Source organism: Canis aureus, chromosome 22, assembly GCF_053574225.1.
Source record: "Canis aureus isolate CA01 chromosome 22, VMU_Caureus_v.1.0, whole genome shotgun sequence".
Taxonomy (NCBI): Eukaryota; Metazoa; Chordata; class Mammalia; order Carnivora; family Canidae; genus Canis; species Canis aureus.
In genome coordinates, this window is record NC_135632.1 from 13562545 (window position 1) to 13580119 (window position 17575).

The 17575-nt window shown below is 38.1% G+C and overlaps 1 protein-coding gene across 10 annotated transcripts in view; it reads left to right on the forward strand.

Annotated features, from left to right (window-relative positions):
- SLC9A9 (solute carrier family 9 member A9) overlaps positions 1–17575 on the forward strand; it is a 654903-nt gene that overhangs the window by 423177 nt on the left and 214151 nt on the right. For 9 of the 10 annotated variants that reach the window (XM_077864842.1, XM_077864844.1, XM_077864845.1 and 6 more), the window contains 2 exons: positions 6334–6447; positions 8047–8158. In XM_077864842.1, the coding sequence (XP_077720968.1) occupies positions 6334–6447; positions 8047–8158 (226 nt within the window). The remainder of the gene's footprint in view (positions 1–6333; positions 6448–8046; positions 8159–17575) is intronic. The other variant, XM_077864847.1, reaches the window with a different exon arrangement.

Below are 17575 nucleotides of genomic sequence, written 5' to 3' on the forward strand. Positions count from 1 at the left end.
TGTCAAGGTTTTTAAAAATTGATAAAAACTACTTTTGGCAAGCATGTGGGGAAAGGACACCCTCTGCGCCATTATTAAAGGTGCAAATTGGCATATCCTTTCTGAAGGGCAGACTGGTAGTATATTGAAAAAGAAAAATTAATGTATACCCTTTGACAGAAGTAGCTCATGTCTAGGAATTACCTAAAAAGTAATCACTTAGTTGGGGAGAGGCATTTGTATAAAGGTGCTCAATGTAGCATTGTTTAAAAGGAAACAATCTAGAAACAACTGAATGTCCAATTATGGGTATGTGAATTAAAATTTGGAAGGAAGATACATAGGGATATTTTGCTGCCATTAAAAATTGTCCAGTGGATCCAAGTTTATTACCACGGAAAGAGGCTTATGAAATATTATTGAGTTAATGAAGTTCCCTTCAAAAATGGTCAGATTTGTAGAACATTGTGCATGTTGTCTATACATCTATGGATCTATGAAAAAGAAATTACTGAAAAAGATGTTCCCAAAAAAGATAAATGTTTTTGTCATTGTTGTTTGTATTTTTCCTCACTTCAAAACAATTTTAAAGAAAATAAGAAAAATATAAAAATGGATAAGAAGGCTTGATAACCTCTCCAAAATAAAAAGATGAAAGTTTGAGAAAGTCTCAAAGAAGAAAACATTTGGAAAATGTTTTATTCTATTTTAAAATTCTTGTTCTAATTTAATCTAGTTTTATAAATTATGAAAGTAATTCAAGTGCATGGTAAAAAATAATAACAGTGTCAATATCCATACTGTAAAGTAAAAGTTATGTGTATATGTAAATGTGTATTAATATATGGATTCATATAAACACAGAAATATCTTTTATTTCTTTTAATTCACCTTTTATGATTTAACCATGGATCTCGGATATCCTTCTTTATCTTTCTATAGATCATAAAATTTATTTTATTATATGAGTGTACCATAATTTATGCAAACATTTCTCATATTATAGATATTTATTTCTAGGCTTTTGCTAATATAAATACTTTATAAAATTTCTTGATTAAAAATCATATACAAAATTACTGGTCGTTTCTTGAATACATTCATAAGTAGTTTTTGTTTTTGTATTTAAATTCTTCATTCTTCTGGAATTTATTTAGGTATAAGGAGTGAGTTAGAAATCCATCTTTAGTTTGGTTATTTTTTTCCAAATCAGTCAAATTTTTCTGCAATCTTTCTAAACAATCTGTATTTTCCCTCAGTGATATTATTAAATTGTCATTCTCTCTAAATTGATACACATATTCTGTGTGTTACAAAATAAAATACCATAAAGCTCTAGGTAGAAAATTGACAAAAAATGATATTATTCACCTGGAAAAATAAACATGCAAGAGCTTGCTGTGAGGGTTTGCTGATGTTAGAACAGCTCTCCTTTAGAAAGCAATCAGAAAAGTTGGATAACATGTGGAAAAGCAGGTGTTCCAAAGGATTGACAAAGAACCATATCATCTAGGGCTTAAGGGCCAAGATACCAATAAAAACAAATTAAACTAAAGCATGTTGAAGATGAGAAATAATAAAAAAAAATAGAGAAATTAATGAGGAGAGGAAAGCAGAATACAGAAAAATCAACAAAGCCAAATTTGCTTCTTAGATGCACTCAGAAATCTAACAAGATTTATCAGGAAGAAAAGACATATTATCAGTATGAGGAGGGAAAGACATAACCACAGACTAAGATATTGAAGATATTACAAACAACCATATGCCAGTAAATATGAAAACTTAGATGTAACAGCAAACACAAAACATACAAAAATAAATAGAAAATCTAACTAATCCTATATCTATTAGAATAATTGTATCTGTAGTCAAACATCTTCCAACAAAGAAAACTCCAAGCCCAGAATTCTTTAGCTGTTTAAAGGAAGAGAACAAGAATCTGTTTTATCAAACTTTAGTAACTTTAATAATACCACCTGGTAAAGACTATGGAAGAAAGAAGCACTATAACATAGTCTTTTGTGATATAGACACAAAAATCCTAATATTAGCTAATTAATTCTAGTGATGTATAAAAAAGGATAAGCATCACGACCAAGTAGGGTTTATTGCAGGAATGCAAGAATGTTTCAGCATTTGAAAATCAATTAATATAATTAATTACATTAAAACAATGAAAGAAAAAAATACATATGATCATCTTAATAGGTAAAGAAAAAGCATTTGATAAAAATAAACACATGCTTGGTTTTTTTGTTTTTCATGTTGTTTTCTTAAAATGTCTAGTCCTAGTATACTAGGAATAGAAGGAACTCACTTATCTGTTTAGGGAGTTTTTATGAATTTAGTAAAGAAATTTTTTCCTTTAAAATTGGAAATAAGACAAACATGCCCCATCACCACTTTTATTCCATACTGCACTGGACGTGTGTTACCTAACGAGTATAATCAGGCAAGAAAAAGAGATGCAAAATATATAATGAATAAAAAGGAAAAAAAATCCTTATTTGAAAACAACATGATTATGAAAATCCAAAAGAATCTACCAATAAGCTATGAAAATTATTGAATAATTTTAGTAAGGCCCCAAATACAGGATCAATAAAAAATTAATTGTATAGGTGTATCTAACAATCAATTAAAAAATGAACTTTGGAAAGGGTACCATCTACAATAATAACAAAAAAACAGCAAATATCAAGGAATCAATCTAACCAAAGTATGCACAATCTTTATATAGAAAATACTGAGAAAAATTAAGGAACACCAAAATCCTTATGAGGATATGTGATGCTCATGGATTCAAAGTTCAATATTTTAAAACTGTGCATTCTATCCAAATTTCTTTATAAATTTAATGCAATTCCAATTAAAATGCCAGTGAGTTATTTTTGTGGAAAACGACAAGTTGATCCCTAATAAGTTCAAATGGCAATGTGAGGAGGCAAAGTGTTAATTAAAAAAAAAAGAAAGGCAACAAAACTGGGTGTTGACAAGAATGTCAACAAGGACTGCTGATGGGAATGCAAATTGGAACCACCATCTTGGAAAACTGCTTGGCACTATGTCCTGACACTTCCACAGAAATGCAAACATGTATATATAGAAGCAAAATTCATTATAGCCCCAACTGGAAACCACCCACATATCTATCAGTAGTATTATAAACAAATAAATGGTGACATTCATATAATTTTTAAAAATGAACTACTTCTGTACTCAACGACATAAAGAATCTCACAAACGTAATATTGAGTGAAAGATGACAAACACAAAAGGGTATATATTGCCCGATTTCATTCTCATTTAACTGAAGGAAAGGTTTTTTTTTTTTGTGATGTCATTTGTGATGACAGAAGTACTAGTAGTAGTGCATTGGGGTGTGGAAGTATAAGTGGGAAGGGGAACGAGAGTAATTCTGGGGTGCTGGTGGTATTTTCTTACATAATCTGAAATTGTAAACATGATTTATATGCTTTTCTGAGCGATTAAACATTGAAAACATTGCAGTTTTTAACATGCAAAAATAATCAGGAAGATTCAGAAGACTATGGGAACAATCTAAATCTATGGAATATTATAAATGTATTATGGATCTACCTCATTTACGAAAAGCATGATATTGGTAGAGGAATGGGTAACACAGAAACAAAGAGCCAGTCCAGAAATGGACCTAAATGGAAAATGGAACTTCTGTGCAATGTGTATATAAACAGTTACTCGTAATTTTGGTCAGTACTAGATTTCAATAAACTGAGTTACTACATCAGGTTAAAATCCCGAGTTTTCCAAAGGAAGCAAATCTCTAAACAAATATTTAATACCAAGGGTCTCCATGTAGACATATAAGACAAATTCCAATCACATCTCAACAACCAACAGAAAAAGAAAAAAAAAAAAACTTTTTTTTTTTTTTCCATTTAATGTAAGGAATAGATTGAAATTGGGGTTGGAAGTAGGGGCAGGGAGTGAGCAAGGGTAACTGACTTTGCTGCTATATGAGAAAAGTCAAGAAGTTGACCACCCACTCTTTTTTTTTTTTTTTTTTAATAACCCATATTGAGTCAGAGAGATGTTTTGCTTTGTTTTGTTAAACCGGTACAGGACTGTGAAGGAATATATATCATTGTAAGCAATAGAAACCTCACCTTTAGCGAAAAAGTGATTTCTTTTTAATTCAATAGTCCAAGGTAGATTTTGCTTCAGGAGAAGCTGAATACAGATTAAGCAGTGTGGTCAGGACACAGCTTCGCTTTCAGACAGCTATTTCCCCTGTGATCACAAGATGGCTAGCAGCAGCTCCCTAGCCTGCATCCTACTGTCTCACACTGAAAATCTGGGGGTCTTTGTCCCAGCATTTCCTGCCAGGTCTCGTTTGTATTTCTTTGGCTCTGAATGCACCACACCCATTTCTGAACCAAACATGTTGGCTAGAGAAATGCACTGATTTGAGTAGTTTAGTCCTAAATCATATATTCCATGGCTGAGCTATGGAGGTTTCAAATGTGAGCTGAGAGTGGGGAAGAAGGTGGACCCCAGAGGGAAATTAGGGTGTGACCACCAAGAAAAGGCTAAATGGATCCTAGATGGCAAAAGGTCCCCTCTACTGTACTTGGGATGGGGACAGGAGAAGAGGCTCTGTGAATTTAATCTGGCATGTGTTTATTAATGTTAAAAACTGTTTAGCTGCAATGGACTGAATGTTTGTGCCCCTCCCATGACCAAATTCATGTTGAAGTTCTAACCAACAATGTGATGGTGTGGAGAGGTGGGGCTTTGGGGAGCTGATTAGGTCATGAGGGTGGAGCCTTCATGAATGGGCTTAGTGCCCTTAATAAGAAGAGACAAGAGAGGATATGAGGATACAGCAAGCAGGCTGCTGATTGCAAACCAGGAAGAGGGATCTTGCCAAAACCTAATTGATTGATTGACACTTTGATCTTGGACTTCCCAGCTTCCAGACTGTGAGAAATAAATCTCTTTTGCTTTAGCCAGCCAGTCTATATAGTATTTTGTTATGGCATGCTGAGCAGATTAAGGCAGTAGCCAAATCTCACTTTTTGAAAAAGTAAAGATTTGATGGGGTAGCAAAGTGTTCCCCATCCCCTATATTTTCTCCATGTTTTCAAGTTTTCTGTGGTTATTTGGGTGACAGTGTTAAGATGAGCTGGTCTAGAATGTGAAACAAGTCCTCAGGATAATTGATGATTGCTGCCACTGCAGAAAGACCATCTTGTACCACAGGAGCTGTGTCTTTTTTAATCCTTTATTTCTATTACTGGCTCTAAATAATGTTTCTGACAGGATTCTGCTTTTCTTTCTGTCAACTGTCGGTAAGCAGGTATTGGGCATTATTTGTGAGGCTGTAAATACATTACATGAAAAAATAATGAGTCCTTAAAAAGTCAAGAGAAATGCCTCCAGAGACGTTTACCTAACACGGTGATTTATGTAGGTCTGAGAATGAAGTTTCAGAAACTTCCAAATGAAAATTCTGGAACATAAACTAAAGTCTCTTCCAAATGAGTGTTTGATGTAGCCCCTGGACACATTTCCCTTCTACTTCTAATCTGGAAGTTAGAGAACGTTTTTCATGTTCAACTTAAATTGTTTAGTTAATGATCTAAGAATAACTCTTGGGAGCATCCCCCTGCATAGCATGTTATTACTCCATTCCTCTGACTGAATTTGATGTATCTATTGTGTTCTCATTGCATAAACTGATCCCTGGGATTAATCATTTTCTTTTTACCAGCAAGAAATTGTAGACATTTAATGGATATACCTACATCAGTCAATTTAATGAGTCTCATTGTCTGGAGTTTGAAATATACTGATCATTCTAATGTTGAAATATAATTGACATTCATTCTTATTCCAAGTTTCCAAGTTTTCCAAGTTTGTCCCTCCTGCCTGCCTGAGAAAGGTAATTTAGCTAAAAATTTTTTTTAAGTTTTTAGGGCCTAGGAACTCAAGGGCATCTACTGAGTAATGCCAGAAGGAGCTAAACAATCTTGGCATCCTCTCCTATGGTATACCTTAAGCAATCACATAGATTTCTATAACAAGGAATATTCTATCATCCAAGTAGGAATTGTTCTGTGGAGGATCATGCTGGCTAATATACCCAGGTGTATCTCTAGCAGCCTGGCAGCTGGAAAGGAAGATGGCTGCCACATCTGTCACTGGGTTGTGTCGGAGAGCCTGACAGAGTAGTCAGCTGAGCACAAGGCCAAAGGGTGGCCTTCCCAGATAAAAGAGGACCATCCACTTACCAGAACAGTTAAAGATATTAGTTGGATTCCAACCTGAATAATCATTAATGGTTTTTGGTTTCTGTTTCGTTTTCAGTTGTTTGAATTTATGAACTTCTTGGCCGAGAATGTCATCTTCTGTTACATGGGCCTGGCACTGTTCACGTTCCAGAATCATATCTTTAATGCTCTTTTCATACTCGGAGCCTTTGTATCCTTTGAAATACAGAACATGGAGTGATGAGGGAAAAGAGTAAACTACTTACTTTTACTGATTATTCTGTTAAATTGTTAAAGTAATTTCCTCAAGTTTATTGCAAGGCTCAAATTCATGGCAGATATGTAATTTCTAGTAGGAGGGAAAAGATCCCAAGAAACTGGGACCTTTATTAAATGCTTCTGTCTCAAGATAAGAAATTTGGAACATACTGAAAGAAATAAAGGGAGAAAACTGAAGGAGAATAGAATACTCAAAAAACGAATGTTCAAAATATATTTATTTCCTAAATATTCAAAGTATGTTTTCAAATTATGAATCATTTACATAAAAATATCAGTCCGTTCTTTACAGAGAAATATACTTAATCTGCATTAGAGTGTATCAGAATATAGCCAGGATTATTAAGCTTTAGAAATATTTTCATCACAAGATGGTAAAATCTCTTTTCCAGTGAGGACTTTGAAAATAGGATACACAGAGTGAAGATCAGATGAAATTAGCATTATAGATGTGATTTTAATGTCTTATGTAAGTATACATGTGAGTTTATTTTAATAAGGTCGCCCTTTCCTGCAAGTAAAATAACATAAAATCTAGACTTCCCATTTAATACAGAGGACTTTTGCAGCTCTAGGCCCCAGTAGGAATGGATGTCTATTTGAAAGGATACTGAGTTGCTAGGGATGTCCCCAAGGGCAATCAACAACTGTTGTCCTTTGGAAATGGGCAAATGCCCCTCAGATCACAGGCATGTGATCCTGACAGCCAAAACAGCTGACCCTTTTCTGTAAGCCCTGCTCTAGCCAAGCACCACCATTTGCCTTCTGTCCCCTTTTCACTAAACATTCAGCTGGACACTCCAATTTCACCCAAAGACCTCTACATCTTAGAGGGAAGCTCCCTCTTCCACATAACTCCACCCCCTTTGAGGACAACCTAGAACCTACAGACGCTCAGGGAATGAGTCCTGGGTGACAGAAGAGGAGAGATGACTACGACCAGTATTTTTGTAGATTTTAACCCGTAAAGCTTGGACTTTAGCAAAATGCTTCCTAGAGAAGCAATTGTATTATACATTTAGACAGGCAATTCCTGTCAAAATTAAATCCACTAAGAAAAAAAAAAAGTAAGTGAAGTTTGCTAGATACAGGGAGTAGACACTGATGGAAAGTAAGATAGCAATCATGAGCAGAAGTACATTTATCCTTTCTAAAGTGCTGCTTGAGAAGATAATGCACCAACCCCTGAATGGTCTCTGCCTCAAATTTTACAGCAGAGTTGAGCAAAGAGTCAGTCATCAGTAACATAAATGTGATGAGAAAATTTACAGTGATTGAAATGGTTTGGGGTTAACAATTCTAAACCAAGTAGATATTGAAAGAAAGGCAGAGTTCTCTATTATTTTTGGAAAGGAATTGACATTTAAAGATGAATTTTGGAAGCAAGTTGGACATACACATATTGACATATTTATCCCTGTTTTCTGGGTCATAAAATAGAGAAGCTTAAGAACATAACAGTTAAAGCTCAAGGACTCACAGCCTCATTGCAACAACATTTTCCTCAATGTGTCCCTGTGCTTATCTGTAGCTCGCAATTTTTGTTGCCAGAGCCTGCAACATATATCCCCTCTCCTTCCTCCTGAATCTGGGCCGGAAACAGAAGATCCCTTGGAATTTTCAGCACATGATGATGTTTTCAGGTATGTGAACTATGCTATGTGCTAGAGTTCCTGTTGTCTCACACTTTTCCTGAGGGTGCACATGGAAAGCCCCCTCAGAAGATGTAGAGACCTCTTGGTATTACCACCCCATTGTATCTACTAGTCTTCACCCCATCATACCTAGTGCCATGCCGATACTCTATAAGTTCTAAGCAACCGTGGGATTTCTCTTTCCAAGAGGAAAATTAAACAAAAGGGAATTTTGTTGGAAAATACAGTATCTGCCAGAAACTGACTTTGAATAGGTATTTGACTTTCCCCTGACCTATTCCAGATCAATTTTCATATCAGGGAATCTGCACAGTCATTTCACAAGTTGTGTACTTGAAGGTAAATAGTATGCAAGTGGTGCCATCTTTGCCCAATGTTAAGACTTCTCCCTAGCATCCCTGCTCCTTCCCTATGCAAAGCTCCAGGAACTTTCCATAGTTAATATAGAAGTGAGTCGTATCTAAGTGTTCTCAGTTATTAGTTGAGAAAACAAGTATTAATAGCACATTCCCCTTGTGTGCCAAGCGCAGTTCTAAACACTGGTGGATATAACTGACAAGGTCTCTGCTCTCAAGAAGCTTATGTTCTAATTGTTTAAATCATACCTGAAGGTTCCTTCTTCCAAAAGAAAATAAACCAAATGAATTTTCTGGCCCTGAACTACTCTGGGAATCGTGATTACTTTCTGTTCAATCAATTTTCCTACCATCAGTCTTCCTTATTCAGAGACATTTTCCCTTACATGCGTTCTATGTAGGAGTATACTTACATTACACTCAGGGGCAGTTCATGGGAATATATGTGAGAGTACGACAAATACTCTCAGAATGGAGTAAACAAAATTTGGGGTATACAGGGAGATATGGAAAAACTGAGGAAACTATCACTTATTGAATATCTACTATTTGCCACTCACTGTAGATCAATTCTATGAAGCAGATATTAAACCATTTTTTAGATGGAGAAACTCAGGCTTAGGATCTCAAAGAGGTTATATAATTTGGCCAAGGACAAAAGCATTCCTGAGCCCAGGTCTGTTTGTAAGACTCCACTTCGAACCCACCCAAGTGTTTCAAAATCCATATTTTCGGCAGAAATACTAAGATTAAAAGGCTTGTCTCACCTTCCATTCCAGTTTAACCTGTTCTACACAGTAAAAGGTTGGTAGTTCCCAGGTTGAGAATGAGCTATTTAATCAAGGATGAAAAAATGAAGATCCAGAGTTCAAAATTGCCCTTCTGTTGTCTTCTAACAGTGCTTCCCTCCATTTCCAGATAAGCTAGAATGAGAGAAAGAGTCATAAATAGGATAAGTTGAACTGGAAGGTGATCTTTGACTTAGAACAGCAATGAACTTTGGAAATGAGTTGACTTCTATTATGGGAAAACAAAAGAAAAGCTTGATCACTCATAAATAGGAAGTCAGCACTGGGTTGCACTTTAGCAACTCATTTCTAGGAGCTGGAAAGTACTTTCCTTCCTTCCCATCAAAACATCAATAGTTTTACTCTGGAGAATAAATATCTGGCTTATTTTTAAAATCTTAAGTATTATATTTTAAACAGTGCTTTATTTTACAAAGATTATTTTGAGAAAGGTGTGAGGTTTTGAATAGCCATGTTGAAATGTGAAGTGTCTGCCTAAAAGGCCAGCTGGCCTGATGGTTTTTCTGGGGTCTGGCATCTTCTATGTTTGCTTAGCTGTTGAATTAGAGCTGTGCTAAAAACTGAGGCCAGCAATACGGTACGTATGGCCAAAGGATGTGAGAAGGCCCAGAATTTGATGATATCTTTATGATATTCTGAAGGAGGGACTCAGCAAACTATGGCCTTTGAACCAAATGTAGCCCACACCAACTTTGTAAATAAAGTTGAAACACAGCTACACCCTTTCGTTTACATTCGTCTTATCTGTTTTTGCATTACAAAGGCAGAGTTGAGTTGTTTCAGTAGAAACCACATGGCCCCAAAAAACTGAAGTATTTACTATCTGGCCTTTGTTCTAAAGCATCTTCATCCTCTAGAAAGAAAACAATAACCTCATCACATTAAGGGAGTTGAAACTATTGATTTAATTCAGGAGAATGCCAATCAGTTAGCTCCCATCATCAAAAGACCATCATGCCAAATTTTCAAGACATCTACTATTATACATGATTATAGTCCAGAGAATGCCCCCCGTTGCCTTCCACATTGAGCGTCCATGTCATCTGCCCAGCATCAGTCACTTACTGTTAGCAGTTCAGCAGCTTGACCTCAAGGGCTGCAGTCATGTTGGGCCACAGTGGGCTTCTTTCCATAGTTTTGCCTAGATTTTTGTTTTGTATGCTTTTCACATTGAAGTGAATCTGAATGAGAAAGAGATTGGGTTACTTCTTCTATTTTTAATGCCATTTTAATTACAAGTTAATAATATTGTTGATATTCCGTGGTATGGTGGAAAGAACATTGGATTTTCCACTAAAAAGATATCTTCTTAGCTTTCAAACGAGGACATAGCAATGTTATGTGGTTGTATAATGGAATCATAGTTGCTCAACTCAAACTCTAACTTTTCTAAGACCTTTAATGAGCAATGTTTTGAGACTCAGATCCAGAGCAAGGTAGGACAGACATTATTAGTCTCTTTCTATAGATTGAAAAGAGAGAGGGAGCCAGAATGAGGGAGATGTGGAGAGTATGGGTATCTTACTCACAATCTTACAACCAATGAGAGATGAAAATGAGACTTGAACCCTAGCCTCTTGACTTTGAATTTAGAGCATCTTACCCGCATAACACTACTTTGGATTTACCCTCAAGGTCATGAGAATAAAAGTTGAATCAAACCTGGCCCTTCCTAATATAGGCCAACCCCAACATATCTAACATATCTCTCACACAAACCTGATCCTCATCCATTTCACAACAAATCAAACATGTGGATGACACCCCTCCCACGTCAGTTCAAGTTCTACACTGCACCCACTGACCCCCATCAGAGTGTAGGAAGCATCAGGTGAGTTCACCATGGGCAGTGCAGTATTTTTCTTCAAAAGAGAATGCTCCAAACTCAGTTTTGATATCTGCATGAATTTTGTCATGTTCTACTTCACTCAGGATCTAACATTTTAAATGTATTTGCCAGGAAATAAGAATTTAAAAGGTCAACCTAAGGTAACATAAGCCAGAGAGGAGGTAAAGAAACAGATCATATAACATACTGTCTAGCATTTTCTGGGTGTATGATAGCAACACCTGTGGAAACCAGAAGAGAAAGCCAGTCCCTTTAAAGAATATTTGCCTTTGGGCACCTGGGTGGCTCAGTCAGTTAAGCATCTTATTCTTAATTTTAACTCACGTTTTGATTCAGGGTTGTGGGTTCAAGACCCACGTTGGGATCCACGCTGCACATGGAGCCTACTTAAAAAAAATTTTTTTGAGATTTTATTTATTTATTCATGTGAGACACACAGAGAGAGAGAGAGAGAGAGAGAGGGAGAAAGAGAAAGAGATTGAGAGAGAGAGGGGTAGAGACAGGCAGAGGGAGAAGCAGGCTCCATGCAGGGAGCCTGATGTGGGATTCAATCCCGGGTCTCCAGGATCAGGCCCTGGGCTGAGGGCAGGCGCTAAACCACTGAGCCACCCGGGCTGCCCCCACAAAAATTTTTTTAAAGAATATTTGTTTTAGACTATAGCCTAGTGTTCTTCACTATGCCTAGAGTAGTTTTGGTTATCCAATGGACTTTCTTTACATAGCTCAAAACATTTTTCAGAGTCTTTTAGAGATGGTAAACAATGACCCTTTATCTAAAATGGGAGTATGTAGCTAGTCGGAGCCAACAGTACATTAAAAGGATTATTCACCTTAACTAAGTGGGATTTATTCCTGGGCTACAGGGGTGCTTCAGCATCCACAAATCAATCAACGTGATACACCATATTAATAAAAGAAAGGATAAGAACCATATGCTCTCTCAAATGATGTGGAAAAGGCATTTGACAGAATGCAGCATCTTTTCTTGAAAAAAACCCTCCACAATATAGGGATAAAGGGAACATACCTCAATATTATAAAAGCCATATATGAAAGACCACAGCAAATATCATCCTCAATGGGGAAAAAACTGAGAGCTTTTCCTCTAAGATCGGGAACACAGGAGTGTTCACTCTCACCACTGTTGTTCAACATAGTACTAGAAGACCTAGCTTCAGCAATCAGACAATAAAAAGAAGTAAAAGGCATCCAAATCACCAAAGAACAAATCAAACTTTCACTCTTCACAGTTGACAGATACTGTATGTAGAAAACCCAAAAGACTCCACCAAAAAATTGCTAGAACTGATAGAGGAATTCAGCAAAGTCACAAGATATAAAATCAATGCACAGAAGTCTGTTGCATTTCTACACACTGAAGCAACAGAAAGAGAAATCAAGGAATCCTGTTTATAATTGAACCAAAAACCATAAGATACCTAGGAATAAACCTAATGAAAGAGGTAAAAGATCTGTACTCAGAAAACTATAGAATGCTTATGAAAGAAATTGAGGAAGACACAAAGAAATAGAAAAATATTCCATGCTCATAGATTGGAAGAACAAATATTGTTAAAGTATCTATGCTATCCAAAGCAATCTACACATTCAATGCAATCCCAATCAAAATACCACCAACATTTTTCACAGAGCTGAAACAAACAATTCTAAAATTTGTATGGAACCACAAAAGACCTCAAATACCCAAAGCAATGTAGAAAAAGAAAACCAAAGCTGGAGGCATCACAGTTTCAGACTTCAAGCTATATTACAAAGCTGTAGTTATCAAGACAGCATGGTATTGGCACAAAAACATACACATAGGTCAATGGAACAGAATAGAAAACCCAGCAATGGACCCACAATTATATGGTCAACTAAGCTTTAACAAAGCAGGAAAGAATATCCCCTGGAAAAAAGAGTCTCTTCAACAAATAGTATTGGGAAAATTGGACAGCCACATGCATAAGAATGAAACTGGACCACTTTCTTATACTATACCCAAAAACAAATTCAAAATGGTTGAAAGACCTAAATATTAGACAGGGATCTATCAAAATCCTAGAGGAGAACACAGGCAGCAACCTCTTTGACATCAGCTATAGCAGCTTCTTACTAGACATGTCTCTGGAGGCAAGGGAAACAAAAGCAAAAATGAACTATTAGGGTTTCATCAGTATAAAAAGCTTTCATACAGCAAGGAAATAATCAACAAAACTAAAAGGCAACCTATGACATGGGAGAAGATATTGGCAAATAGCAGATAAGGGTTAGTATCCAAAATCTATAAAGAACTTCTCAAACACCCGAAGAACAAATAATCCAGTCAAGAAACAGGCAGAAGAAAATAAGACGACACTTCTCCAAAGAAGACATACAAATGGCCAACAGACACATGAAAAAATGCTCAACATCACTTGGCATCAGGGAAATACAAATCAAAACCACAGTGAGGTACCACCTCACACCGGTCAGAATGGTTAAAATGAACAACTCAGGAAACAACAGGTGTTGGCAAGGATAAAGAAAGGGGAGCCCTCTCACGCTGCTGGTAGGAATGCAAAGTGCTGCAGCTGCTCTGGAAAACAGTATGGAGATTCCTCAAAAAGTTAAAAATAGAGCTACCCTATGACCCAGGAATTGCACTACTGGGTATTTATCCAAAGGATACAAAAGCAGTGATTCAAAGGGGCACACGCACCCCAATGTTTAGAACAGCAAAATCCACAATAGCCAAAATATGGAAAGAGCCCAGATGTCCCTTGATAGATGAATGGATAAAGAAGAAGTGGCATATATATATGTATACACACGCACACACACACACACACACACAAAAAACAGAATATTACTCAGCCATCAAAAGAATGAAATCTCATCATTTGCAACGACGTGGATAGAACTAGAGGGTGTTATGCTAAGTGAAATAAGTCAGTCAGAGAAAGACATATGACATATGATTTCACTCATATGTGGAATTTAAGAATAATAGTGGATGAGCATAGGGGAAGGGAAGGAAAAATAAAATAAGTTAAAAACAGAGAGAGGCAAACCATAAGAGACTCTTAACTATAATAAACAGAGGGTTGCCAGAAGGGAGGTCGGGTAGGGTGGGGTGAGGGTGGGGGGACAGGGTAATTGGGTGATGGGCATTAAGGAGGGCACTTGAGGGATCCCTGGGTGGTGCAGCGGTTTGTCGCCTGCCTTTGGCCCAGGGCGCGATCCTGAAGACCCAGGATCGAATCCCATGTCGGGCCTGCTTCTCCCTCTGCCTGTGTCTCTGTCTCTCTCTCTCTTTCTCTCTGTGTGATTATCATAAATAAATAAAAATTTAAAAAAAAAAAAAAAAGGAGGGCACTTGATGTAATGAGCACGGGGTGTCATACACAACTGATGAATCACTGGATTCTACCCCTGGAACTAATAATACACTATGTGTTAACTCAGTTGAATTTAAATTAAAAATTTAAATATAAGATAAAATAAAATAAAATGGGAGTACGAGCTTACCTACACATTTACTCACTCACAGTCCTCCAGCTAGTCATTCAGTGGACATTCACTGACTTGCTCTTTGGGTAGGTGTTTATGTGAACAGAGACAAAGATACTGGCTCTGCCCTTAAGAAGCTCGCAGCCTAGAGAGAGCTTGGTTTTGTGTGGCGTAAAGTTGGTTCCCTGAGACAGTGCACCTCAGGTGGTTCAAAGTCCAGTCAAATAAGAACTAGATCTTTCTGTCTCAGTCAATTACATCTACCATTTAATAAATGGTAGATCTTTTTTCCATCATCTTTACCCTCACCTCCTGCATACCCTTATGGCACTGCAGGAGAACAGCTGGTGATGCTGTTCCCCACACTGAAGTGGGTTCACTTGTGAGGCTATCAAAGCTTTAGCCTCAGTCTTCCTCATTCACACAGGCCCCTTCCAAGATCCCTGGAGGGGCCCTAGATGTGTGTTCTGATGGTGTGTAAAGTTGGTAAAAGGTATTCTTTGTATTATTTTTCCTAAAGAGGGTGCCCAGGATAGAGAAATTTCACCTCAAGGTGAAAGTTTACAAAGTGATCCAGCTGTTTATCACTCATCTTCTGGCAGTGAGTGGGGCCCGCAGTGAGCATTGAAATTAGTAGATAATGTTTTTGAGTAAAGCTCACATTGTTTACGGATGACCCCACTACCACTACTGCCACCCGCTTCCCCGGCCTCCACCTTTTGCCACTAGAGTCAATTAAACTGAGTGAAGCAATGTCAGAACCCAGATTGAGTTTCTCACCTAGCACAGACCTTACCCAATTTATTTTGTACAGACTAGTAATCTACACACACAAAGCCTTGGAACCTGCAAATGAGGAATGGTCTCAAGGTCAATAGTGGTCCTCTGCCTTGGAAGGCTTTCAATAATGCAAATTCTCTTTTTGGTAGCTAGGTTGCAGTTTCGAGTCAATTGGGGGAAGTTTCCCCTGAGACATTTTTAAGACCTTCTTTAAATTCAAGGCCAGGAGTTCGGAACTGCCTTGGTGTATCGTGTGACACCAGCACAAAGGGCTTAAGAGGAACACTAAGCTCCCCCTGAAACTGTTCCTGTTGCCCTCGAGCACAGCCCCAGTTAATGCCAGGAGTGAGCTGCCCCGCCCCAGCTCTCAGTTCCCCTGAAACCAAAGAGGCAGAGTTCTGTGGTTTAAATTAAAGGAGGAGATGTGCTCCGCACAAATTAGCCTTCCTCTTGATGTGGTGCGTATTACAAAGATCAGGCCTCTTGTTTTAATTCAAATCCATGTGCTGCAATTTTTATTTAATTTAAAACTAAATAAGAGCCGAGAGTTGCTGGAAGGAGGGGAAATGCCAAGCCCAATTGAGCCCTGGCAGCCTTCCTGAAACCACTGTGACTTGGAGACTGTGTCCTGCTGGGCTGCAGAGCCTCCATGCAGAGCTGCTGGGCTGATCTGAACAGGAAGGAGCCCTGGTAGCGCTTGGGCAGGTTGAAGGAGCCTGATGACATGTCAGAGAATATGCTTCTCAATTTTGTCCATTTCTGCTATGTTTGGAAGAGACACTGAAACCCTGATGTGTACGATTGCAGAAACTAAGAAGAGTTTTTTAACCAGGAAAGTGTGGCCACTGTGTACAGATAGACTATCAAACCTCATCCATGAGCTCATGTGGCCATGAAGACAACAGCACCAGTGTCTCCAGGCTTTGCCCCTAACATTATTGTTGCTCATTCGGGTGTCCACCAGCACTCATTAGCATTCAAAGAGCTGCCGGCATCGAAGGATTAAGAGAAAATCATGGAAGAAAAAGTTAAATTAAGAAAAATGTCCCATTAGCATTCTTTTTTCCCCATCAGGGGTGAAGCGACTGCCTCAATGATTCAAGTGTTGGGGAACGCTGTGTCTACGGCTCACAGAACAGTGGTCTTCGATGGAAGGACTGCTTAAGAACCACTGTCGAGGAGTAGGAGACCACCTTTCTCCATGTCTTTTTGGTGAGCCACCAGTCATGCTGTGGTCAGGGCCAATTGGAGGCTGACTCAAAAATGGCCTGACCCAGCAGACTTATCAACTGCAGCCAGGAAGAAAACAAGAGGAATTCATGGAAACGAAGAGCAAAAGTCATTGTTTCAGCAATGCTTAGGAATCTGTGTCTATCACTCCCCAAGCTACTGCACTCCAGCAAGCGACCAGGACTGCCCCCCAACAATTACCAGCCATCAGGTGAAGGGACACTTCCCTGCTTTCTTGGTCTTTAATAACTGAAAATGTGCTCCTGGAACCAGCCACTTTCACTGGTTCGCTTGAAAGCTTCTTAGAAACACTGAATCCAAACCTGCCTTTTAATAAGATCTCCAGGTAGTTCCTGTGCATGTGAAAGTCCGAGAAACATAATCACAATTCATGGTTTTTTGTTCTGAACCTCTTTCTTCGGTCTGTTCCTCCTACCTTCTTCTGTTTCGCCTTCCTGGATACCAGTCTTGCTTCTTGTTCTGCCGTTTGCCAACTGATGAGCATAACAATGTTACCCAGTTATTGAATTTCTTCCATTTCTTGAGCTTGCTGAAGTCCTTCCCTCTATTCACTCAGGCTCTCCCTCTGCTCAAAACCCTTGCCACACCCACCCACCTTCAACTCTTTTATTCAACTAATTCCTTTTTCTCTTCACATCTCCGCTTAGACATCACTTCCTGTAGGAAGCCTTGGTAACTCAGGTCTGGGTTGGTCCCTCTCATCTGTTTCCATAGCACCCAGTACTTCTCCTCTTCTAGTACCTATCACATTCTCCTGTGAATTTTGGCTTTCCTGCCTGCATTCCCTTCTAGACTAGGCCCTTTGTGAGCTCCAAGGCTGATCTGTTTGGCTTATTCTGTACCTCAGCACTCTGCGCATTAGGTGAAA